The 27,458-nt window shown below is 39.8% G+C and overlaps 1 protein-coding gene across 6 annotated transcripts in view; it reads right to left on the reverse strand.

Annotated features, from left to right (window-relative positions):
* LOC103363866 (LIM and calponin homology domains-containing protein 1) overlaps window positions 1-27,458 on the reverse strand; it is a 99,750-nt gene that overhangs the window by 39,758 nt on the left and 32,534 nt on the right. For all 6 annotated transcript variants that reach the window (XM_008290821.1, XM_008290812.1, XM_008290837.1 and 3 more), the window contains exons 2-5: window positions 21,884-21,954; window positions 18,720-18,789; window positions 11,063-11,169; window positions 3,483-3,513 (exon numbers count right to left, since the gene is read on the reverse strand). In XM_008290821.1, coding sequence (XP_008289043.1) covers window positions 3,483-3,513; window positions 11,063-11,169; window positions 18,720-18,789; window positions 21,884-21,954 — 279 coding nt within the window. The remainder of the gene's footprint in view (window positions 1-3,482; window positions 3,514-11,062; window positions 11,170-18,719; window positions 18,790-21,883; window positions 21,955-27,458) is intronic.

Raw genomic sequence — 27,458 nt, forward strand, 5'->3', positions numbered from 1 at the left:
GTAATCATCTGTGACGCATCAGAAAACTAAACCAAATCTAAACCTAAAATCTTAGTATTGCATAGAAACACTTACTGGTCTCATTTAAAAGTTCACTAATAATAAAGTCAAAAAATTCTGCTCTCCTGGGTGCAACCGTGAAGCCAGTAGTGACTCAGCTGTGACCAACAATAATGTGACAGAAGTTCAGAGACTTTTCAGCTGAACTGCAGGCTGTGTGTACATTGAGCAGACAGGTGACAAGTATAAAAAAAATCTAAGTGGTACAATGTGTATTTATGTACAGTCCTTATTTTTTCCAGTATTGATATCACATGTGTGCATCTGGATAAATGCTGCACATGTTGAGTCCATTTATTTTTTATTTTTTTGGTAAAACAGACATTTAACGTCCATTAAAAAAAAAAAAAAAAAAGATTTATGGCAACTATAAATGTGTTCTACTGCACAGAAGACATTTTTGAGTTCGCTCTAAACAACAAACAGTTGTGTTGTTTCCACAGAGGTGTAGGACTTTATATTATAGTGGAAAATCAGCTCAGAGACTGCTTGGTGTTCAGATAAACAACATCATAGTTTAAGGTATTTATAAATGTCTTGGTCCAACACTCTCCATTAGACTGTCCATTCAAAATATGTTTTTGAGGTCGATATGCAGCATATACGTGCAGCAAGGTAGGAAAACTGTTTACTTCTCAGCTACATGGGCGAAATGATTCTAAACAATATAGTTTGTAATGAAGGGAGGTAGAAGCGCACAAGGCAAACATTCCCCACACCATTCCTTTCATTTTTTCTCCCTGGAAAGCAATACAAGCTGGTTTCCTGGTTATTTCAGTCCAGCCTCTTCCAAAGAAGTTACATGTTAGCTAAGGCGTCCTGCACAAACACGACAAGATCGAGCCATTGTTCAGACCCTAAAACCGGTCAGAGGCACTTCTCCTGCGAACATACAGCAACCTTTCAGTGCTTGCAGTGATTTATTTTGCCTGTTCTCTAGCTTAGCCCTGAGTGCATACATTACCAGATCAATTTCAACTCTCTTAAAAAGACTACCACTGCTGACCGAGCAGCTGAAGATGGCTGCTTCTGGGTTCTTGCACCAATAACTGTAACATAATGCCCCAAAGTACCGCTGAGTGTGACTAAAGGAACTGAAGCCGACTGCATTTTGAGTAAGTTCTTTTGTAGTCAGCTAAATGACTAAAACGTAGAATGTACTGACTGTCTCTAGCCTCAGGGAGATCACACAGAGCTGCACCTTTAGCACTGTTGGCAAAATGCTCCCAGCTATATTTACAGTGTCCATGTCAACCAGCACTCCACAGGGATTGCTTTGATAAGAAAGCTCAGCGTGGCTTAATGTGTTTATTTCAGTCATACTGTCAGTGTAAACAACTTCTGCCATTCAAACACACTTGGAGAAACGGCAAAGGAACGGGCCTGCTGATCAGAAGAAGCACAAAGCCAAATGAGGCCTTTTTTGTGATACTGTGTTGGATTCTGAAGGGAAATTAATCTTTTGGTCTTAGTAAAGGGTTGCTAAGCGGCAGCTACGGACAGAGGAATTCTGGTTAAATCAATAAATCAAATCTGATTGTTATACACTATTTTGTAAAACCATGCACAAGATATTTCACGGTAAATCCTGGAACTGCAAGCAATGCTACAGAAGTAGAGTGCTGTGGTCACACCACAGCTGCTGTGGTTAAGCTTTATTATCTGCATACTGTAGCACTCTGAGCAGAGAAGTGTAATGCTTCTGTGTCACCAGTATAATGGACATATTCGTGCCAGTTCCCAGTGGAAGTGGGTCAGCACCAAATGTGTTTCACTTGCTTACTATTGTGCTTCAAACACATCCATATTGATCCCAACTACACAACCAGCGGGTGTGTATGATTTAAACATGCAACACTAACCAACCAATGGACTACCATACAAAAACCGGAACCAGGACACAATAACTTTGTCACAGCAGTTTACATGAAATATCTGCTTCGGAACATATCAGTGGAGTTCTGACAGACAGGAATATAAACAACAGGCCTGACAGTGAAGCGTGGCACAGTGTCACACCCGCTTTGTCTCATCAGTTTCAGCTGCCTTGACACATACGGAAAGACCTGTCAAAGTGGTTCTACTGAAACAACAATCATCTCTTTGTTTCATGTGCAAACACACTCAAGTCATGCCCACACAAAGGCATGCACAAACACAAAAATGCACCTCTAACGTCAACACCAATACATGAGCACATGCATGCATACATTTTAGCAGATGTCACAATCCGCACGTTGATATTTGTACACAGAGATCCCTTATACCAGTCACCACAATGCACAATCAGCTCTCTCTGCTCACACCTTCACCTGCTAAACGATCGTCTCATGACTCCAGCAATATTCCATCCATCCAGGCATCCGCTTTTTACTGTAGTGTCCCATCTGTTTGCTAAACAACACTTTCATCACCACATCAGCAAATTCCTCGCGGCGCAGTTCCTTCACCTCTCAATATTTGATGTGTTGCAGAGACAGCTGCTATGAAATCCTAGTCCCCAGTCCTGAGTCTGCACGGCAGATCCATAGTGTTGTAACGTATCATAGTAGCAGGTCCTGGCTAAAGCGTTGGCTGCTGGGAATATGTGAGCAATTTGCTATTGCTGCACACGCTGGCTGATGTAGCTGAGAGTCCCTGTGTTTAGTCAGCTAAATGAGCTAGCGGCTCAGGCCAGTTCTGCAGCTCCACACATTAACTTGTACAGTGCACACCAGCATCACAGAGAGAGGGAGGGTAGAGGAGAGAGAGAGAGAGAGAGAGAGAGAGAGAGAGAGAGAGGCACAGACTGAGAGAGCAGAACTGCTCTGACTGCAGAGAGGGCAGAGCTAGCATAATGTGCTCCACTTCTTAAAGCAGCATTGTTAGAAGAGGATAGGAAGATCCTGAAGTGCTTTTGAGCAGGCAGAGGCAACATGAGGGCCTTAAAAGTAAATAATTTAAAGAATGTCAGAGCAGCAAGTTCAAAAAGACCACAAATATGTGGAACAGAAAGACGTAGACTGTACAGAATATACATAAAAAATCAAAAGAGGGAGAAAAAAAAAACACAACATGCTTGACATGTAAATGTGAAACACACAACATACATACAGATAAAAAATAGAACACAGATAATACAGACATCCAAAACAGCAAGAGTTCTTGGAATAGAAAGACCACAGATAGGATGGATAGATAAAAGTAGAGCAGTTTAAACAATCAGAATAGCTACTGACAGAGCAGTATGAACTCTAACAGAACAAAACAGAACTACTGACGAGTGACACGAGGTGGAAGATGAACAGTAAGAGCAGCTGAAGGCAAACGTAGTGTCCACAGCAGCACAAACAGAAACAGCGAGCCATAAAAACAGTGTCCATCCAAACATACATTTAGCACACAAACAAATGATCCCACTGTAATTCAGCGGCATGACTTACATTCTTGAGCTTTCGACTGCAGTCACTTCCCCTGGAGAACGAGAAAAAGAGAGAGGCGTAGTGAGACACTGACTTCTGGTGCTATTCAATGAAGTGTCTTACATAAAGATAACAGCAGACAACTTTAAGACTCACCAGCTCCCACATATTCATGCAAAACAGCAGCAGAAACAAAACTTACTGAAAACATAGAGGAATTTGAAGTGACTTTAGCCCACACAAGCAGCACTAACAGACTCTACAATTCCATCGCTCTTTTCAGTTTGTTTTCTAATGATGTTTTTATGCAGCAGCTGCAGCAGTTTGATGGCTGCATTGTGACTCCAGCTTTGCAAAATAAAACTATGTAATGGAATATAGGTGTTTGTTTTTCTGGATGAAAGAGCAAGGGAGCTTTTCTACATGTGCAATGTTGAACTAAGGTTCATCACAGACATATCCCTTTTCGACAGACAGTCAGAGGAGACAGACGTCACAGTTGTGACCAAATGGTTTGAGGTGGAGGTGGAGTGCAGAAACACCGCAGCAGTGGCCACTTAGCGCCACAGATGTTGCTAAAATGAAAAAGAAGCGGATCTTGCGGATTACCACATGAGGCTATAAGTGGAAAGTGGAATGAAGCTGTTGTAACCCCAACACACACTTATGTAGTAGAAATACATACTTCTAGGCTGAGAGGGGAAGACAGAGGAGCAAGAGAGAAAAGGCTAAAACACAGACACGTACACAAAGTAGTAAGATGTAGATTTATCCATTAGTCTTAACTAAACAAAATCAACCATGTCTTTCCCGGAGCAGTGCGAGACCTGTGTAGCCTGAAAAACAGTCAAAAATTCTATCATGGACACAGACTTTGCAAACAAAGCAACATGATCCATCACACCTCAATGACAGAGAGCAACTCTCAAAAGGAAATTAAATACATAACTGCTTTTAAGGTTCTTCTATTTGTTTGTAAAGTCGTGCATTTGTTTTTCTTTTTTAAGTTAGTTTTTGGCCTTTTGGCCTTTATTGTATAGCACAATCGAAGGACAGACAGGAAAGTGGGGGAGAGGAATGGGGGAATGGGTTACAGCAAAGGGCCATGAGCGGGATTCAGACCCATGACCGCTGCATCAGAGACTATAGCCCCTGTACGTGGGTCACCAGCTCAACCAGGTGAGCTAAAGCAGTGGCCCACCTTGGTGCATTTTAAAACTTCTCTGCCTCTCCTCTACTTCCAGGACTCTTAGATCCTCAGAACAACTGCTGGTAACCACAATCCATGATGAATAAAGGAGACTGTTCATTTGCGGTAGCAGCTCAAAAGCTTCAGAATATCTTTCCTCTTTTGATTAAATGCTTCTCCTCCATTGACACTTTACAAAATCTCACGACACACTTGTTTTAAAATCACTTTTGGTTGCTTTTAGTGGTCCTAATATTTTGGTATTCTGCACTTACAAATTGCTATCCTACTTTCATTAAAAAACAAAAACAAAACAAAAAAAAATATACATATATATATATATATATATACACACACATACATATGTTTATTTAAAAACATTTATTTATTCTGTCTTGTATTTTAACTTGATTTGAAATGTTCCATTTCTTAATAAAATCCCTCAAACAACATTTTTCCAAAACCAGTGTTCTTTAAATAGAATTATAAGCAACAGTTTCCGGCCAAAGTTATTCTGCCAGAGCAGCCCTAACAGGATAAGAGAATATCAATTAATTGCTAAAATTGATAATGCATGGCCAAGAAGCCAGTGGAGAGAAGCCAAGGTGGAAGGGATATGGTTTCTCTTTGTGGTGCTGGCTTGCTCAGTTGCTGCAGCATATTGCAGGATTGGTCATCTCCAAAACATGACAGTCATCATAGCATTAAGATCTCTGATGCAAAGTTTACTTTATATGTAGAAAATATTGGTATAACACATGTTGTGTGCATAAAGGATGTAAATGTAATAATAATTTTTAAGCTTTAGCAGAAAAAGATGCCTGAAATGGGTAACAGAAGACTATATATGCTCAAGAGGTGAACATGAATTAAGACTAAATTACGCTTTTCCGAGATGAACATGCAGAGGTGTCACTCCGAGGTGATTGTGTGGCTCCTTTTTTTTTTTTTTGTATATTTCTATCGTACAGACCTGCTTCCCAAGAGAACTTAATGAACCTATCACTTTGTCTGACATGTGGATGCAGACAACGCATGTTAAGATGTGAGACGTGTGCATCAAGTGTACAATGTGCTGTTAACTACAACACTCCTGACTGCAAAGGCTCGTGGTGATGTTTACGTGTAAATTCAGACAAGTGTCATCCCAGCTTAACAAGTCCTGACTATATATATCGTAGTTCTAAGAATTTAAGTAAACACACACAAACAGATCAAGGATTTAAGACAGCCAATGAAGATGATGTACGTTGTTTAGCCAAACATGGGAATCAAACAGGACAGCGCTTCAAAAAGCTCAAACGTAACTCAAAAAAACCCACATCAATAACTACTAAATGTCATGGTCTCGTTTACTGAAATGAAAAAAATAATGTGCATTTTGCTGCCACACAGGTTTTTATGTCTGTATTCATGCATCATAGGACTGTTTATGACTAGTTTCCAAAGCCTGAGGGTCCAAGAGCCCCAACTCACTCAACACACAAGTGACACCCAAATTGCAGTTGGGTTTTCCGTGACAGTACAGACCTGAGAAACAAAGGAGTGAGAGAGGAAGGAAAAAAGCAAGGTGAAAGTAGCTGGAGGGGATGATCTACAAACTCTCCCTCTGCCTCATCATCCTCTTTCTGTCAGATGACTAAATAAACTTGAAGACAGGTTGCTTTTCTCTGCTGTTCCCTTGTAGAAGCAAAACGACAAACACAATGGATTCCACAAGGTATGAGATCATATTTAGGGGCCCGTTTAGTGTACATATACATCATATTTTACAGTTTTATTTTCTTTGTTTGTCTCTTTCAGTGTCATTATTCATGATATTATTCATACAGTATCAGTGATAAACTGAAACCTTATCCTCAAAGACATAACTTAACCCTTTTAAACTTCAAGCGGGGGTGTTTTTGCGCCTGTCACAATTGTATTTACTCTGGGCTCATTTTCCACTGCAATAGAAAGTCCTGAACCTCTCTGAAAACAGCACAACCATAGCCAAAAGGAGAGAGAACTCAAAAACGACTTGTCTGTGGTACCGCAATTAGCGCCGGCTAATGTTAAAAACTGAACTGAACGTCACACATGATGAGTTCAAAGACTGTTAGAAAGTTTAAAATCGGTCAATCCTTTCTGTTCTTACAGCTTCTGGCTCAATGGTAGTATTTCATTGACTTTTGTTGGTTGGTTTTGGGGTTCTGGGAGTTAAACACGACATAAAATAGTTGCTGGTATCTTTTTCTTTCTCTTACCAAACCATAAATGTGTAATGTTTAGCAACACCTTTAATGACACATTAAAGGAAATCACAATCTGCAATAACTGCTTTCATTGCTTGACAACACTTTTACAGGGAATGTCCAGTTTTCTATCAAAATCAGATGCAAAGAAATGCATTTGCTGAACTAATAATGCAGACTTCGAGAGACCAATTTGTTTTTCATTGTAAAAAAACTCAAACGTGGCCTAGTAATAGTCTTTTTTAATCTGCTTAAAGCAGCATCTTAGAAATGGCTCCATGTTGTCTGACGGGGACTTACATTATTACTGTTAATGTTTTCATGTGTGTTTATTTTAGATGAAAGCAATAAATATTTTCCAGTATTTGCTGACAGTATAAAATTGCAGCAGCTTAGTACAAATTGTTATTAAATTACTCGTATTTGCTGCGGTTGTTTTCAGATTTTCGTCATATTTATTTCTATGCAACTGAGGGAAACGCTCAATTTGGATTTTGGGTTTTGCAGCTTTTCCAAACTCTGTCCTCATGTTGCGAAACAGCTGAACGGAAACACAGCGTCTCTCTCTTGTACTTCCATTGACTCTACCAGGCAAACTGTCACTTATCTTGGAAACTGATCTGCTTCCTTCAACACACAGAGGAATAGGAGATATTTCAGGCCTGAGCTCATAGTGTACCGCAACCTGTCTGTCTTTACGCGTCCCTGTCCAAAGCCGCTTCCTAGATGAGTAAACACCTGTCCAAAGACTCAGGGGTGAAGCACAGAATCTGTTTCCTGCCATGGGTATAAAGGTGCAAGAAAATAGCATCCTGTACGACAGAGGGTTACATAACCACTGGAAATAGCCCAGGGCCACTTTAACAATGACAACATTTCCTTTCAGCTTCATGCTGCCTGTATATATATATTGCTCCAATTTTCTTGATAATTTTAACCTTTTAACATCCATAATAAAGGGTCCTTGAATAGAATTTTTGTCTGGATGCCAGTTGGCATACCCGAATGGAAATGTTCATAACAGAAGAATGGCAAGGTCAAAATGCACGTGTGACACAACATTTGAAACGTTTTGTACTTTCCGAAAAAGGTGTTTATAGTGCGGCTAAAATTAGCCCCAATAGGTCGCTGGTAAAACCCTAAGTGTGGAAATCATCTTTCAAAACTCAATCCACTGCCAGAAATATTACGCCGAAATGCACACTACTGTTGAGAAGTGCAAAAAATAAAAAAAAAGAACTAAAATCCTCTGCTTGAATAAACAAATTGTCCATGTAAAAATGCAACAGATGGTGCCTTGTGCTCGTAGCAGGAGGTAATCCTACAAGTTTTCTAAAAATGTAACTTGTGCTTACAGTTTCAAGTAATATGTTTCTGCATACCCAAGTCTGGACCTCCATATTAAGGTTTAAGTATTGGGTGTTGCGCACCTTTCACTTCTCAGGCCATATATGTTACACATAGTGTTATTACAACAGTACAAGCTGGAGCTGAAGATTGAGCCATTTGTTTAGGAAAGAAATATATAGAGTATCTTTGGGTTGGGGACATTTAAGGATGTCATCATGGTCTTTGGGGAAAAAAGAAACTGACAATTTAATAATAATGAAAAGAATTTACTACTGACTTTACAATCACATCCCTGCTCACTGTTCATTAGCAGCTAATGTTACGTTAGATTAGACACCATAGTAGGGCTGCACAATTATAGCCAAAATGATCATCGTTATTTTGATCAATATTAGATCATGAATATTTACCACAATTATTCCTTGATTTAAGAGACAGAACATGTTGATTACACATTTGAATAAAAAGATGACTGTTTTCATTTGGGCTACTTTCTTGATAATGTGCAAAATACAAATAAGATTTAAAATAAGGTTCATTTTCATTCAAATCAAGGCCATCCCATGGAGGCAAAATACAAAAAAACCAAAACACTTTACTTAATAAACATCTGCTAGACGCGCCCTAAACACCTTATATAAAGGTTAGTGTAGGTGTTCGTTAAGCAGCCGTGCAGCCCTGTGACCAAATATGACTTGGAAAACAGTACCAAAAAAAAAGAAGGTGTTCTAAGTCAAATTTAGCCCAGTTGAAACCTAAATGATTTTACCTGGAAGAGGTTTTTTTCAGTTAAAGGAGTTTCCTATAAGCAGAGCTGGTACTTTTAAATCGTAATATTGCAGCTGATTGTGTTTATATAATTGTGAGAAGCCAAAATCCTGATCAGAGTTAGTATTTGATTAGTTGTGCAGCTCTACAACATGGTATTTATTTTTTGCAGCAAACTGCATTGGTTTAACATAAATGTAAACATCTCACAAACAGGAGTAAACCGATAAGCATCAAAAACGACACGAGTGTCCCTGTGGCTAAACCAATGCACCAAAATATGTGCTTTTGTAAACTTATGCTCAACAAAGACTATGTAAACATTAGTGTATACAAACGAACACGTAATCACACACAGACACGTCAGGGCTTTCAGAGATTTCCTCGTCCTGACAGAACCAGTCAAGCAGCTGCTCTTGAGACCAGCTAAGATCAGCATTGTTCCCTCTCTTGCCTCATCTCCAGAAGCACCTTTCTAAAGCCTTCTGTGAATGAAACTACAGTCAGCGTGAGGACAGCGCATGCCAAACACACAGAAACACCCACACGTTTACACAAACACAAGTAGTATATTAAAAAAAATACATGCACTTGGCTTTGTTACCAAGCAACAAAGCAGGACTCATGGTTCGGTGAGTGATGCAAACCCTTGTGTTCTATTTGGACAGAGACCAGTTGTGTCCAACAGATATGCCATTGTTTCTTCATTGACACGGGCTAATACAAACTTCCATTCACTCTCATTTACTTGTTTGTGTTGCAGTGAACTACTTGATTGTCTGATGGAGCAAATGACAGAGTGAGACACAAAGAAATGGACAAGCAGCGTGACAGTCAAGCTACTAACAATTCAAGTGTGTCTCATCAGCACTCAGTCCAACCACACAGTAAAGCACAAGCTTTTCTTATGATTAAACTTCTATAATACATATAAAAGCTACAGAACAGCTCTTAAGTTTGAGGTGAAACTGTTTTGTCAGCTGTTGTTTCCGAAACCAAGGAAGTTTAACTTCAGCTTTTAGGTTGACAAGGATGATAAATCCTCAAAGAGCTTAGGAAAAAAACAAAACAAATCTGAGCATATCTACAGTTTCATGACAACTCCAAACACGGATGTGACATGACTGATAGATGCGGAACAATATGAGGAACTTGAGATAAGATAGTGAAATCCAACATTTATGCAATAAATTGTTAAGCTTAAACACAAATTAGGCCATGATTGATGTTTACTCATATATATATTGTTGCTGCTGTAACACAGTGAATCTTCCATACTGCCTCAAAGTAAGACCACACATTACAAAAACCTATCTCACAACGTTGCTTCTCGCCCCCTGTGCCTATATTTTACTCCTCTAACAAACTGGAAAATGTTTTTGCGTTCACCTGTCACAGGGCAATGCCTTTAACATCATCTTGCTTTGGAAGAGCATCACCTTTACTCTGATTTGCGGAGTAAAGCAGAAGTCTAAATCTGATTAAATAATATAAGACGGCAAGACAAAACCATTGAAGAGGGAATAAAAATGACACAAACAACAATCCTAGGCAAATAAGTGGACATATGCACATCATTCAATTAAAAAAAATAACCAAAAGCAGTCATCTAGGTCAGTTTTAGGTCCTTTTGAACTGTGTATAAAATGGAGCATATTAAAAGCATTTTAAACCACTGTTCTTCTAATATGAGGAACAAACACATGAGAAGCATCACGATAGCACAGGCTATGTTGGTTTTTGATTTCTGGACATACACATGGACAGGTAGGAGGAATGCAAGAACAAAATTTGCTTGGTTTTGATTTGGGATTTAATTACTAATTATTTACAACAATCCAATCTACTCTAAAAAGGCTGATTCCTCTCGTGTACACTCATCCTACAACCATTACTATGCTACATTTAGTGTCTTTTTAAAAACAAAACCTCTCCCGTTTAATATTTTCGGCCTCAGCTTGTTCAGATGGTGGATACTGACTTTGGAACAGAACTGAATGACGTACACCAACACACACACCCACTGAGCAGCAAGGGAACACTGAAGCTTTGAGTCTTACTTGGCAGTGGGGCGTGTCGATGTGTCCTGCAGGTCTCCTGGGTCAAACAGCTGGGATCCCTTCAGTCCCAGCTCTTCACAGCCACGCAGAAACACACTGAGGTTGTCCTGTGCAGAACACAGACACACACACACACAGTTTCGTCAGGATAAATACTAATACTGGGTGAAGACAGAAGGCGCTGTCAGGTTAACTGCTTAAGGTTTTCAACTCACACACATTGAAGACAAACACTCTCGTTCTGATTCACTTTAAATTATAACTGCAGGAAAGAAAAGAAAAACAGCAGCTTTTGATTTACCTCTCCACTTAAATACTATACACTCACATTTGTGCGACATTTCAACACTTCCCATTGGCAGAACTTCCCCAGTGTTAACCCTATCCTTATGCATGTGCAGAATCACACACAGTTAATGACAGAGAACATCAAGATCCTCTTAAATCATTGCACATAAACTCTCTGACAAAGTTTTCTGTGTCAAACAAACACATGTTGACTAAAGATGTTTCACACATGAGTCATTTTCCTGAACTGAAGAGGGTAAATTATTCTCTTTCCTGCACATAAACATGCACACACACAAACACAAACAAGCAGTCTCTGCAAAACACGAAAATCAGGATACCTGCTGCAGAGAAACGCGACACCATCAGGGTTTGTGTTCAGCTTTCGTGCATCTCCTCTCTCAGATTACCCCAACTTTCACTCTTGACCTCTTGCTTTGTCCAAGTATTTCCTGCTTCTTATTTCTTTCCCCTCATTCACCTGCTGTTCCTCGATCATTCCCGCTGCCCGTCTTTCTTTACATTTCAATCTCTCCCCATCGTCTCAGTCTTCCTCCCTCTCTCCCCTCTGCTCTCTGACAAACTCTTTGTTGGATGCAACCTGAGCCAAGCTCTCCTCTCCTGTTCCCAGGTTCTCTCTCTCTCTTTGTTTCTGTGTCTCTCTATCTTTCAGAGGGCCACAACCTAAGCCCTTCCCTCTCTTTCTCTCTCAGGGTGTCACCATTTCCTCTCCACCCGATTGTCCCAAGCACTCTCTCTCAATCTCGCTCACATGCCAAACACAAACACAATGTGCTTATATCTACAAACAATATGCACACACTTGGACAAAATGCTGTTTTAAATATATACTCATTTAAGCACTCAGACATACAATATTAGGAGCCTTATTTACATGTACACACTAGCAGGCGTATGAACACATGCATGGCCACAGACCCAAACACACACACTTGGAAACACTTGTTCTCACGATCCTTTTCCATTTCTGGCAAAACACCCCTTTAAAACCCACCCTGCAGCTTCCTGTGTTTTTGGGACAGGGCCATCTCTGCTCTCCTAGTGAGGTGACCCCACCCACAGATACACACTCACATGGCCATCCCTCTGAAAGACGACTCAGCAATCTCTTCTTCGGCCAGTTCTACATCAGGGAGGACACACCTACAGCAGGATGATCTGGCTCTCGCACACAGCTGACCACGGTCAAGTTGAACTATTTTTCTTAGATACGCTAAATGAGATATAATTCGGAACAAGTGACTCCCTTTAGGTGCAGACACCGTGCAATCAAAACTCCCAGACTTTGTCCAAGTATCTAAGTAAACAGATACAAATATGACTCAAATATGCGGTGCGTCTGTGTTTAAACTGTGTCCATAAACAAGCATAATTCAGCGACTCGCTAAAATTGGAGCTACTGGCAAATACTGGGAATGTAGAGGAAGTTTTTCACAATTTTTGATGTATGATTGACTCCATGAGTAACTGTTTTTTTTTTTTTTATATTAAAGCCTGCACAAACAAAGGCAGAGTGACAGAAAAGCAAGAGTGAGCAAAGAGTGAACACAGCAATACAGATCTTTAACAGACACTGCCTCCTCTGAAGCATAAAATATCATTTCTGAAACCAAGACACACGTGATTAATAATGATAATAGTTAGCAAAGTAAACGATATAATCACGACACTACTACGGCTGAAAAGACGAGGTCAGTTGTCAGACAGTGAAGGAATCTGACAAACATTCAATTAAAAGCTTTTTTTGAAATACCTCAGCCTTTGAAATGTGATGACTATTTTCATTTTCATTGTCTTTTTCAAATTTGAATAATATTTTTCCTGCAGAGGGACTTTAAGAAGCTGAAAGTGTAATTTAGAGCATGCACATGAAACAGAGAGCACTTGAAAAGTTAAAGCCTGGGGCAACAGGAGGTCTGGTAGTGCTGATACTTTCAGTTATTAAAGAGCAACTTCAGCTCCACCTTAAGCAGCTAAACCATTTTGTCACACATTTTTTATTCAAAGAGGGGTATTTCATTCAACAGCGGATGATTAAAACTGCTTACCTTGCAGCAACTTGCAAATAGCAAAACGGAACATTTATCAGGTGTTTAAAGGGAATACGAGTGCGAGTTTCTGAGGAAGGGAGCACCACTTTGTGGTGATCTGCAGATCACTGCCACAGGAAACCGGGCGTCTACCGCAAAGAAGTGATTGACAGCTGAATGTGTTTGCAGAAGGATTGGGAGGTAGCAGGGTGACTCACACACAGAGCTTCTATCCACTCTGATCCCCCAAGTCATAATAAATTCAGGTAAAAGACATCAAAATATCAACACTGTTAGAATAAAATTAGAAATCCATGTAATTTTATTTTCCAACCAAATCTTGACACAAAGCTTAAAGTGAAAAGAAAAAATAACAAAAAGTACCAGATCACTGACAGGAACACATTCCAAGATCCAGTAAAACTGAGTGTGAATGTGACTAGATTAGTTCTGAGTGTTTCTACACTACATGAGACCAAAAAAAGAGCATGAACGCCTTTGAAGTCAAGCCCCATTGTAAATAATATCTGATCAATATCACAATTGGAACACCAGGTTTCTCAGGGACAGGATCAGAGTTCACCATCTGATGTTGGACCATAACGAGCTTCACAGGAGAGCTGGTAACAAAATATGTTCTGGTGTGTGACAGATGTTCATCTGTACCATTGACAATAACCACTGACGTGGGTATGCATGCAGCAAGCCATCAATAAAGGTAAACGTCAGCAACAAATAAACAAAGTCTTGACTTTTTGTGTTGGAGAGTAATTCTGGTGGTTGATAACAGCTACTGCAGAGGTGATATAACTAATGCAGTGTATTTTAAAGCTAAAGAGATTACAGGCACAACTATGCAGATATTCATGAACTGAATTATGTTAAGCAGCAAAGCTAGTTGCCGCTATAATATAAATAAAAATAAAGATGCTTCGACTTAACTAATGTTTGTATTTAACATCTATTCATCATTTGTACAACTCTGCAGGGTCGCGGGGGAGCTGGAGCCTCTCCCAGCTGACTTAGGGCAAAGGAAGGGGACATCCTGGACAGGTCGTCCGTCCATCAAGGGGCCACACAGCGAGACAGAGAACCAAGCACACTCACACCTACGGACAATTTAGCATGTCTTTGGACTGTGAGAGAAGGCCAGAGCACACAGTGAGTACCAAGGCCGGGAAGCAAACCAAAGAACCTCTAAGTTGTGAGGCCACAGTGCTAACCACCACTCCACCGTGCCGCCCCAGCATTTAACATGACTTGGTGACTTGGCACAGTTAGGCTGCATGAAAGCATTTCTGTTTAGTTACCATGGATTGGTAACAAAAACATGCTGTACCAAAAGACAATTGAGAGCAGGTACAAATCAGGCTACTTTTGCTAGCATCTGATATTAAACCAACTAGAAAATTAACCTTATTTTTTCCAACATGCTTTCAGTACAGAGAAAATTTTGAGTTGATTCACTGCGTTTTGAACAAGGATGGGATTATCTCAACAAACTAACAGACAAGTCTCGAAACTGACAAACAGTGAACATCAATGAAATGGGAATTTAAGGGGTTTTATGCAACAATCTGAAGTGTTGTTTGCAACATTTGCGTCACTAAAAATGTCTGATGCCATAAACTTCCTGTCTGGAAAACAACACCTTTTAAAGCATGTGAATTACTACTATTCATCTTGCAGGGAGATCTCCACTGCGTGTCTGTTTACACACTGTAAAACATGAGCATACCAGCCGACCCAGAGACGGCTGGGAACACGGCGCGCCACAACCAACCTGTTCAGAAGAACACTGAGCCATACAGGCCGAGCTGCCAAAGCACTGAGGTAGCTGCTCTAATTACAAAACAGTCTAACCTCCACAGAGACTCATTTTCCCATTAGCCCCCCAAACAGGAAGAGGAAGGGGGAGTAGGCTGTGTTTTATTACGATGGGCCAGATAACAGCAGACCCCTTGTTTATGTGTTTCTCACCTCTATAATCACAGCCAAGAGGAAGAAAAAAAAATCCCCAAAAAGCCACAGGGACTTAAACAGAATTATGAAACTTTGAAAGTATAAAGGATCACATTGTTCAGATTAAAAAAATACACCCAAAAGGTATCATTTTCTATCATTTTTCTTCAAACTACTCATGTAAATATGCTGGCCATGCCATGTTTTTTGCCCTGTAATTGTAGTGCCTAATTTTAGGGCTAAATTTTAATATTGTTGTTACATAACTGATTTGGATGTTATCAGTCCATTAAATTGCTGTTGTCACTGCACAACATTCCCAAATATATGGGCCAACAGGGACCTCCTCCAACTTCTACTAGGCCAGAAGGCACATTATCATTTATTCTGATCATGGACAAACAGAAAGTAACCCTGATCATGTGGGCGATCGCTTGTAGTCATGCGAGAAAGTGCAATTAAAATCTCCAGTGGTAAACGTAGCAACCAGGTGTATTTTAACCCATAACATCCTTTTTTTTTTAGACCTAACCAAGTAGTTTTGGTGCCTAAACTTAACTAAACATTGACTGGAAACACAAGCAAACCGGAAAAATAAAAGTCAAAAACAACAAATAAGTGAAAAGTGTTAGATTTTGTTACGCTATGTAAGTGCTGCATCACCATCAGAAAAGCTTTCAAATTCAAAACGACATGGCTGTCAACTTTGTTAAAATAGACAGAAGCAACTACAGTACAAAGCTGGAACAGAACTGAAAATCTACATTTATGCACTAGCACCATGCTGACATAATGCCAAAATAGAGTAAGCACAGAAGTTGTTGGGCTTTAAAGCACTAACAGGAAAATCAATTGTTTCTTCTAGCAGACTATGAGGTGGAAAACAGGCTTTGAAGAATGTGTGCAATTATCCACCACTTGAAAAAAAAAAAAAAAAAAACAGAGAAGGGGCACTGGCAGCCATTAGAGACACCATGAGATAAGAAAAGATATTTCAGCCCAACTTAGACGTCCTTGTCTGGTCTGTCTTGTTGGGTTCCAATTGCAATTTATTTTTTGTAAGTATCAAAACTTCTGTCCTAGTTACTCGTATCCCACTAGAGCACCATCATCACATTTTTAAGTCTCTTTATCTATCTGCCATTACTGATTATAAGGATTTGTTGAAAGCAACCATTACTTAAAGTTGCATTAGTGTGATTAAATACATAAATCATCCTCTGAGTATTTTTTTTCCCCAAATCACAGCAATGGGAGATACTGTATAGTTAATATACCATAATTTCCGGACTATAAGCCCCTACTTTTTACACACACTTTGAACACTGTGACTTAAACAATGACGCGGCTAATTTAAGGATTTGTATGAGTTTTACGAATTTGCCTCGAGACAAAAGTGACATTGAGAGCGACAACGAAAGAGACTGAGGAAGTGTGTGATGAAGCCATTCTGAGGCTGTTCAATTCCGACCCTGAAGAAGACGACTTTGGTGGTTTTAGTGAGCAGGAGGAAGATGAAGATATTGATCAGTGACTTTTCCTGGTGGGCTACTGTATTTTAAATTTTTTTAACCAGGCGTGTTACAGCCACTGTTTAGGAGAAAAGCACTCATGGTACGTATTTGTGTTTGTTACTGGTACATATTTAATTAAAAGTTTAAAACATCTTTCTGTGTAAATATCTCATGTTACAACGTGGACACCTGCAGCTTATGGACAAGTGCGACCTGTATATGTACAAAGCTTGTTTTCTTTTTAAAGTTAGTGGGTGCAGCTTATATTCAGCGCTCAATAGTCTGGAAATTACAGTAAATGATGTAATATTCACAATGAAACAGTAAAGGGATTTTCTTGTAAGCATGCTGTAAAGTGCATTGTGGTACTAAAGTCACAGAGGCATTAAGCCATGTTTGTCTCCCGGTACTGATTCCAATATGTTAACAGGGTATGTGGCTAGAATATTGACAGTACTGACCCAATAGCAGTGCTCTGAAATGTAAAATTGGTGTACTCTACTGTGTGCAAAACACTGAGATCATTACTATGCAAGGTAACATAAAGCAAGAGATTGCTGTCGAGGTGAAGTCTGAATCAACAACCAGCTATGACTGAATTTAAAAAACATGCTCCAGTGAAAATCAAGTTTTTGATCGTCTGAGGAAACACACTGGAGAGAAAATCAGAGAGGAAAAAAGATACATTTAGCATGAGCTCCAATGCTATCGGCTTTCACTATGCCTCTGTTTATATGTGAGTATGGTCCTGAAAGGCCACTTCATCCAGATCAAGGATCTTAGGTCGCTATGAAAGAGCTCTACTGTATTGCACTGTACTCAACTGAAATGTATCAGCGCTCGGATCTGCTTCAACTCACAGGCTCGCATTCAAAGCAAAACACAAACTTAAGGTTCTTCAATAAAATCAAAGACAACAAAGGACAATGCTTATTTCAGGTTTCAGGAACAGAAAGTAGTTTCAATATGCTTTTAGGATGTAAATGTTTTTTTTCTTATGGTTTTAGTGCAACTGACGTAAAGTTAAAGAAATACAGAGAGAGTCGATTACGTTGGAACATTTGCTATCCTCCAACAGATTGTTCATGTTGATGCTGTGAAAAAGCATATTTCACAGTGATCTGGCTCACTGCAGAACTGTCTTAGTGTACAATAAATGAGCCCCTAAAGGCTCAGTGTCACACTCTGCTGCTGACAGAAACCTTGGCAGCAGGAACTGAAACTAAGATCTTTCAGCTGCAGGTATCTGTAATCAAACCCTGATTACACACCCAGTAGCTCAACATGTTAGGTCTGTCAAAACCTCTAAATCTACATCATTATTGACAGTTCATAGCTTCAGCTGTTGCTGAAATTGTTCAATTGTAACAAGAACTAAACACCACACTGGCATGGATTTAAAAACTATTAACTACAATGGGAAAGCTTTGATGTTGCCTGTTTTTGCAGACCCTCAGTTACTAAAGTGCAGGTTAGATGGAAATTTCCTACTATTAGCTTTGACCAAGACAAAAAGGATACGTTTATATAGCCATTTAACACCATAATCTCAAATTACAAAGCACGTGACTGCTATACAAGCCCTACAATATCACAATGCAACTATGTCATGTCACATATCCTACAAGTTACAGCAAGTTTTTAACATCACACAGCCTTGACTATCTCGAGAGAGGGAAACACGCTGGTTGAAAAAGAAAGGGAAAGATAAGATGCAAGCGTCAAGCAATGTGACAAAGCAAGTTATAGCGAGGAAAGAACGATGAAGCTCAACAGGGTTGTCCGAAGTTTTAGCTAAAATCCTGTAAATACGAGTGCACAGGATGAAGGTAAAGGACTTACCAGGCCAGCTATGGGTGTTGGAAGTCTGTTAATTTTCTTCACCAGGCTGGGTTTGATTGAGCTTAGCAACCTGACAAAAGACACAAAGGAGAAAGAAAACATCAAAAGCTAAATTTTAATAAAAAAGAAAGAAAAAGAAAAGAAAAGCAGAGTCATGCCTTTAAAACTTGTCTTAGTGACAAGATGAGATGAGTATTTCAAAGCAAAGTTGAAACCCAGCACCAGCAGAAAGTAACTGCAGGCTAAAGAGAAATCGTGTGTGAAACTGTGTCTCTCTTCAGAGAAAATATGAGGAACAAAAAAGGATAAAGAAACAGTTTTGAAAGTCCCACAGTGGCGCCTGACTGTTCTGCTGTATAACGACACCAATCTAAATGTCGAATCAGCGCTGCTCCTTTCGCCCACTGGGAACTTGTTCCAGTACATTTTATGTCACAGCAAACCATATATGCGATCAGTTATATTATTCTGCTGTCATCCCTCATAACCACACTGTGTTCCTACATACTGTCAGTCATGAACAAGCAGTTTTGGAGTTCCCGCCTCTCCCTCTCTTCCTCTCTCCGTCTCCCGTTTCATCTTTTGTGAGTGTTTTCATCAGAGGAAGCACTGTAATGATTCTGCCCTGTATAGGAAAATCCCACCCTTGGATACGCGGTATTAGATATCAGCAGTCCTGTGATGTCTGTGGCATTCCAGCAGTTACTTTGAGATGAAGTACTGTAATTTACCTTTCTAGTGAACTTTCTTTCCCCCAGCCTGCTTCATGTACTCCTACTTCAGTTAGAGATTTCCTGGTGTACTGTATATTTCCAAGAATAACTTTGAATAACCCCAGGAGACGGGTGTTCTTGGTGCTACATGCACTATGTGTAGGTGGGGAGAGTGAGCAATGGCAACAGTGAAGATAATATTTCCACTCTTGAAAAATTGCCTGGAATGAGAATAATGTTTGTCTGCTTTCCTTTTATTATTTATTAATGACCAAAAAAAGTTTAGAATATCTTCTGAAATGGATTTATCTCTGAATGTTTGCCGAGCATCTGTACAGAGGTGGCTTTGTTTACAAAGATATTCTATGAAAAAATGGCTTTCATGTCCCACTGTAGCTGATGGAATAAATGCCAGTTATCTGATATGTGGCCATTCTGTGTTCACTGAAGACTGACAGTTCAAACTGGTCACAGCATTGGGAGGAAGTGTTAAAGACCTTCTAAGCAAGAGTGCTTTCCTGCATTAGAAAACACAGGAACACTCAAAGCAAACATAGTAAAAGTGACATAAAAAGATTATCTTGAGTGTGTACAGGGACGTTTTCTAGTGTATCAGGAAAAAGGACGATGTCAGAGAGTCTTTTACTAGTGGAAATAGTGAGATTTAAAACAAGCTTAAAAATACATTACTTGCCTAAACACTTCTCAGGTGTTGGGAAAAGAAGACATACTTCATAGCAATAGTGTTTTATAGACTGCGCAAAGACTCAGTCATTTCCCTAGTGGATGATGTGGTGTTTTTTTTTTTTTTTTGTTTTGTTTTCTTGTTATTACTAAAATGAAGAAAATCGAGCAGATGTAACTCAAGGTGGTCTAGGGCTACAGAATGACACTTACATACTGTATAGCAGTGGCCAATCTGGCCAAACATTCATTTGACAATCTTTTTGGGCAGATTGATGATCGACAATCTGAATCTGAAAACACTTCCTCCTAAACATTTAATTGAACTTGACGCGGCAACTTAGTGGACATGACTAGTTGTGCAAAAAGTTGCCTGTCATTTCAACTCTTATCAACTTAAGTCCAAATTTAAAAATCTCTAAATCCTATTTTCACTCTGATTTTACAGTGAAACATCCGTCCAGAGCTGGCAGTTTGTATCTCCACCACTTATTTTAGGATGTTGGTCTGGATCATACTATTCTTTGTCTGCCATGCTGTCTTTTGTTTAAAAAATAATTAAACCTCTAAGACGCGTAAAGTGTCCAATGACCATCGCCCCCATTGTGTCACAATCAATCACATGCTGAGTCCATATGGAGTAGCACATTTTGCACACTGTTGTTAATATAAGTAAACTATTTATCTGACCTGCTAAGCAAAATAATCTGTACTATCCCCCTAAAAAACAGATCAGGTAGCAAAATAAGAACGTCCACATTCAAAACAGAAAAAGCTGATAGTCTTGACATTGCAAACGGTGGAAGCAGAGACTGTTGAATTCTTAATTGTAATTCTTACTAACTGATCAAATTAAATAAAAGCTGTTGATGATTAAAACTATGCAAGCCTGGGCTTTTCATCTCTGAGTGAGTTAATCTCCTTGAGATAAAGCTGGTCAGTATTATTTCCTTTGTGAATTACATATTTAGGATATAATGCTGTGATTTTCTGGCCCTGCTGTACCTTAAGGTATTCCATAATATTAAAAAATTCCAAAGCCAGTGGGGACACTGCTAAATTGGTTTTGATGTCTGTATTCACAATAAAGACAGTATAAACACACTGGGATTGTGTAACTGACATTAGCAACACAGGAATGTAGAAGAGAGAAAGTACAAGTGTATGTGTGTGGTTTCAGTCTCATTTCAGCACTGCTGCTCATTATGAGTGGGTCGACAAGAGTTCAAGTGTCAAACTGGAGGACAATTTAGCAGGACGTTAGTCTCTCTGATCACTGGACCAGAGTGTTGTGAACAAATCAGTGCAGTGCTTGTCTGCTGATGTTCTTCCTGGTCATTTTTAACACTGTGTGGTTATTTTAGGTTCACATTCTAACTTGGTTTTCCTCTTCTAACTTTATATGTACATATTCAGGTAATACAAGAAATACCAACAAAAAAAATTTACTGTGACACTTACTGTGGAAAACAATATAATTTCAATGACTTAAGAACAATATAGAGTCAAATTGAAAGAGCCTGTAGTTTAGAATTAGACATTTTAGGCATACAAAGAATGTGACTTTGGTTTCTAGTCACTCTCAGTGTACTTACATGCAGTTGTACAAATCAGGCTCAAGAGAAGCAAACAAATAACTTATGTGCAGCTCTTTTGTGCCAAGAGCATGAGAACAACAATATTAAAAGCACAAAAGACCTATAGTTGGAAATGTCATTACTGTTTAGATGGTAAGATAAAAAAAACACAAATGCAGTCACAACTTACTCGCACAGAAGAATCCCGTTCTCCAAACCTCCTCTGAAATCCTTGTCACCAAAACATCTTCCCGTCGCAGCCTACAGATTGGACGAAAGGAGTGAGTTAGCAAAATAGAACAGCAAGACTGCTTCAGATCAAAAACACAAGATCAAACAGTCATTTTACGTTCTGGATCCTAAGTCTAGACACACAGCCTCCACCTCTGGAAACCAAGAAACAAGTGCACCAACCTTTATCAACACCCCTCTCACGTCTTTCCTTCACAATAAATTCTGGGAATTGTATGGCGAGGTGCACAAAGAGTAGCCGGCCGTATATCAAGTCCCTCTCTGGTTAACAGCGCTAAACGCTAACAAGCTTGACATAAGCTGCAATCATCCCAAGCAAACGGCTCTGGCAGGCTAATGTGTTGTGACAGGGGATTTATCGGGTAATAGTTGCTCAGACCCTCTGAGGAGGAGAAGCTGCCCGTTTGTATGCACTTGCATGACAATTCCTGGGCAAATACTACAACACACATGAATGCTTCTTATTTGTTGTGGATTGTGTTATTTCGTTTAGTGTGTGTGATTTTCATTGGTTGGTCTGTGTGTATGTAATATGTAGGTCTTTCTTGCAGAATAAATCTTGATCTCAATGATACTTCCCAAATAAACAGGGGTTAATATTTAAGAACACAAACTCTTAGGCAGCAAACCTACACATGTTCCAAAAATGTGTGAGGTTCAGCTACAGCAAAGTTTATCCAACTGAGGCCAAATTGCTGTTTTCTACTTGTGACAACAACCTTCAGCTTAAGTTTCCACCTTTCACTTCAGTGAAAGGTTATGTTAGTGAACGGGACAGCTCCTAAACACATCTGACGTCCCACACAAACATCTTAAGAAAAAAAAAAAAACACCAACAGTGAAATAAATTGCCTCCTACCTCCTGAAAACCAGCTATTGCAAGACTTTTAGAACCAAGCCCACTTAAAACCCATTTATTCTCACTAACACTGGCAGACAGTCGGCCATAAAAAAAAAAAAAGAGGACCCCTTCAGACTGCTGGTTTGGAAGCCAAAACAATTACAAGATTAAATTTCCTGAGAGTTTCGTTCACATTTATTTGCACAGCTGTGGAAAAAAAACTCTGAAGATGTAGAGTATTTGGCCTGGCTGTGTGTTTCTGTCGGCTTCTTGGCTCACTGGGGAGCCTGGACCTGTTACAAAAGAAATGGACTGCTGTATGTCAACGAGCAGGCCGACAGTAGGCCTCATTTCTGTGAGAAGTGTCATGTTTGGTGTTCGGGAGACATACGTAAAGAAACAAAAAAGAAAGTGGCACAGACTTTCTCTGTATGCTGACATTTTGCTATTCACTGCCACTATTCCCCTCTGTGGCAACACTTGTGAACAAGGCATTGTGTGTCTGGTGTTGACAGCACAAAAGCAATGACTGAACCCTGAGCGTGGAGGCCTAAAAGTCTGCCTTACAGTGCAAACATATGGTCCACAAACCCACATCAATGATCACTGCAAGAGTCCTGCTCTGCACAAAGACATAATATTTATTGAATTAAACATCAATGAGCTGAACCAGTGGTAAACTACATTGCTAAACGTGAAAAATGAAAATATATATGCATAAAAATGTATTTTCCAGTTTATTGATGTCCTCTAAAACACAACAGGCTAGTTTGTCTTCTGTCTGATGGTAACCTGCAGAACCTCTAAAGCACCACTGAGAGTGTAATTATGTTATTAGTGTAGCTAAACATATAGATTTTTTCAATATGTATAATATTCTAAATACCACATCGCGCTCTCTCTTTTCTCTGACAGTGAGTTGACACACATAGAGGTGCTGACATCCTTAAGACATCGTCCCTCCTCCCACAGTGCCGTTTTCTTCTCATCACTTATTTCATGAGCTCCGGTTCGAATAGCATTTTGTTATAGTCTCAGAAAGATGTCAAGTGCAGAGATTCCATGATTAGTTTTGGTAGATAAAGGAAAAAAGCAGAAGGGTTGTCTGGATGTATTCTGGATTTGAGGCAAATGAACAAGGACAGGCAATATGCAAGCATGGCTTCAGAGCAGTGTCAAGAAAACACTACTGAATACTTTATTGCCTTTTGAATGTCTGAATCTTATGCCCCTTTCCCACCAAGAAGCACCAGGTGCTAGTGCCGTGGTGGTGCTAGGGCCAGTGCTTAGCTGGTTCCAATCTAAGAACCGGCTGCTTTTCTATCGGCAAGGAGCCAAGTTAGGGCCACGCCATACGTCACTGCATACGTAGCCGTTTACTGAACAACGCTCACGCCACACGGAAGTCCACACAGGACTCCAGACTAACGTTTTTAAGTTATAAAAGTACTGTTTTCCACCCTGTGGTGCTGCTGGCGGGACACAGTTGTACCAGTTTGTGTAAAACTTCAGTATGTCCCTGGATTCATTCCAATACTATTTGTGATTGGACCAGGGACGTCCTGGCGAAAAACGACACAAATCACCCCTTGTGTGTCCCACTCATTCATCGGTCTCGGTGGTCACGATAACCCCGCCCCCAGATCCTGGCGTACTCGGTGCGTAGCTCTGGCCCAGTAAAGAGTTGGTGCTTGCTAAGCACCAGTTTTGAGAGCCTGGAGCCGGTGCTTATGCGGTGGAAACACCAAGAACTGGTGCTAAGTCAGGCACTGGCACAGAACGAGCCCTGGAACCAGTTTGGTGGAAAAGGGGTATTAGAGGCTTTAAAGCAAGTGCATCAGCTCAAGAAGTCTTTATTCATCTAAAAATATGTCTCATCATGTTATAGACTTATAATTTGTATCTTTGATTAATATGCACAACAAAAAGCAGAAAAAGATCATTTGTAGCGCTATGGGTAGTTACAGGCATTTCTTGGCTGAATGAGTGAGTCATGTCAACACCTTGAGGTCACCAGGAAACAGACTCCGGACAGCCATGGCATCATTTTCACACTTTTTGTGTCGACTACAAAAATTTAAAAACTGATATAGTCTTCACATGGATTTGTGACCTTTGAAAAGAGCCAGGCTATAGTTTTCCTCCTGTTTGGGTATTTATGCTCAGTTAAGCCAGTTGGCTGCTGTGTCTAGCTTCGTTGAATGGACAGACATGAGACAATGTTCAGGCTACTGCAAAAATATCCCAGATTGTCTGTTTCTTTCAAAATCTCTAGACGAGTGGAGCTGGTGCTGTCTGAAAAGCTTAGACAGACCAGTTAACACAGGTACTATGTCACTGGACAACATTTTCTCTGTTGACAGGCCAGAGCAGTAGCATTCATGGTAATTATCTTCCTCCTCTCTGATGACTTGCCTTTTCCGCTGGGCTTCAGGGTAAAGTTACCTCGCCAGAAAAATTTCTTTGGCTCTGCCTGCTGAGGTTTAACTTGATCAATGAGATTAAATCTGTCTCCAAAACTGCAACAAAGAATTTATTTGTGAAACACAAAGTGCATTCTTTTGTGTGCAACTTTATGACTAGGGGAGAGCAGACTGTAGATCCCACTATTAATAACATTTTTCATCAACTTTATACACTCAAGAATGACATTCCCACATCTTACGTTACACAATAACACACTGCAGGCCTGCACAACAGAGAACAACCTTCCCAGGTGGTCAGTGTAAGTGAATAGCAATCCCAGGTTTAAAACATTAAACAACAGCATCCCCTGGTTTGGTTTAAGAGAGCAACATTTCACAGTGCTGATCTTAGTAAAGATTCAGTGGCCCAGATACTTTAATAACCGCAGTTTAAAAAAAACTATAACTGAATAGATGGCCTTGATTTAGGAGCTCCTTAATAAATGTGTCAGTCGAATGTTAGTACTGTCCTTGCTAAAATGGGTGAGCTTTTACTGTTTTCACATGCAGAACTTATTCAGAACCCCCTCATCATACGGCGAATACGGTCACAGCAGAAAATCCTAGAAAGCTGGGGCGGACTCTGCATGCTCCAAGTTGCAGAACAACTAGCTTAGCTCTTCACCAACCTTGTCAATGAGTTTGAGTGCAACAAGAGATTATAGTGTCACTTCACCTTTCCAAGGACAGATTACAGTGTCACCACCTTTACAAAGATCAGCCTGCACTGTGTGGACAGTGACTCTGCGGGAAACATGGGAAACAGAGTAAAACGCTTGCTATTATCGTAATGAAAGACTCGAAATGGAAAATGTCCTTGTGCAGATAAATGAAGCTTATAATTTGCCAACAGGTGGTATTATAGGGTTCCAATTGAAAACACAGAAATTGCTCATACTCATGATTTCATGAGAAAAAGACATGACAAAACATAAAAATCTGTAGATGTATTTGGAACATTTTTTTTTCCATATCCAATAAATCCCATATGTCATTTCATTAGCCTCTCGTGGGCTCAAACCCATGGGTGGAAACCAGCCTCAGAGGTTACGTCAATTAATATTCTGTCCTTTGGGGTTCATGCACATTATCATAAATTACATATTTCTCTTCTGGCAAGGTCTGAGCTGTAGAGAATAGCAGGGATTCGGTTTTCTCATCATCTTGCTGTTCTGTTTGGCAGCGACTGCAGAGCGACTAAGGACCTTGATTCATGTCCATTTGAGGCTCTCATAAGTGTCGTCCTGCGCTGAAGAGCACATGAAACTCCTGTCTGGCCAGAGGGATCGCTTACTTTGAGAGAAAGCTCATTTGGGAAACACAACATTGAACGGACAGATTTTTCTATTAGCAAATTTTGTGTGGAAGGGAAACACAGAGTAATAAAATAAGCATTGACCAGGCCCTGAAGCACTCAAGGTTAACTTATCACAAGGGGCTAATTGACTGCTAGGCTTTTGCATCTCAGCAGAGAGAAGCACCTTGCTGACTAATAAAACAACTCTTGAGTGGTACACAGAAAAATATGAAAAGTCATTCAAAGTGGCCATTAAACACGTAATCAAAAAGCAATCATCTTCAGATCTAGTAACGGAAGCGATAAAATACCAAAAGAAGAACACCCAGACTATTCTCTGATAACAAAACCTAATGTTCAAATAGGAAAATGAAGATAAGTCCATGACAAATGCGATGCTGCAAGCAGATGTTTTTTTCTTTTAAAAAAGCTTCTAAATCACACGAACTACTCAGTGGAGGGGTGAATTTGAAATGTGCTGGAAACGTCTGGATCTGACCGTGCTTTCTAACCACTAAAGGGTCATATGAGGGTATTTAAAAAGAGGAATGTGTCGCTTTGTTTTCAGTGGAATGTCGCCCATATTGTTTCACAGACAATCAAATGATGCTGGCTGGTTTCATTTTCCTCCTTTTCCCTTCCTCTCCTTTGGAAAGTGGAAACCCTTCATGTCCAGACCAAAAAGTAATTCACATGGACTCTTGTCCAGAGCGCCATCACTATCACTTCGGTATCCACAAAGAAAGGAAGTCTCTGTTAGATTAGAAATGCATGAATGAACTTTACAGAATCAAACTTAGCTTTTGCCAAATTCCGTTTCCCTGAGGGAGCGGTAGTGTGTGCGAAACTATCTTTTACTTTGATGAATTATGAAATAGAAAATAAATGAAAATCTAGCATGAAAACTCCC

The sequence above is a fragment of the Stegastes partitus genome, unplaced genomic scaffold (genome assembly GCF_000690725.1).
Source record: "Stegastes partitus isolate 25-593 unplaced genomic scaffold, Stegastes_partitus-1.0.2 Scaffold16, whole genome shotgun sequence".
Taxonomy (NCBI): domain Eukaryota; kingdom Metazoa; phylum Chordata; class Actinopteri; family Pomacentridae; genus Stegastes; species Stegastes partitus.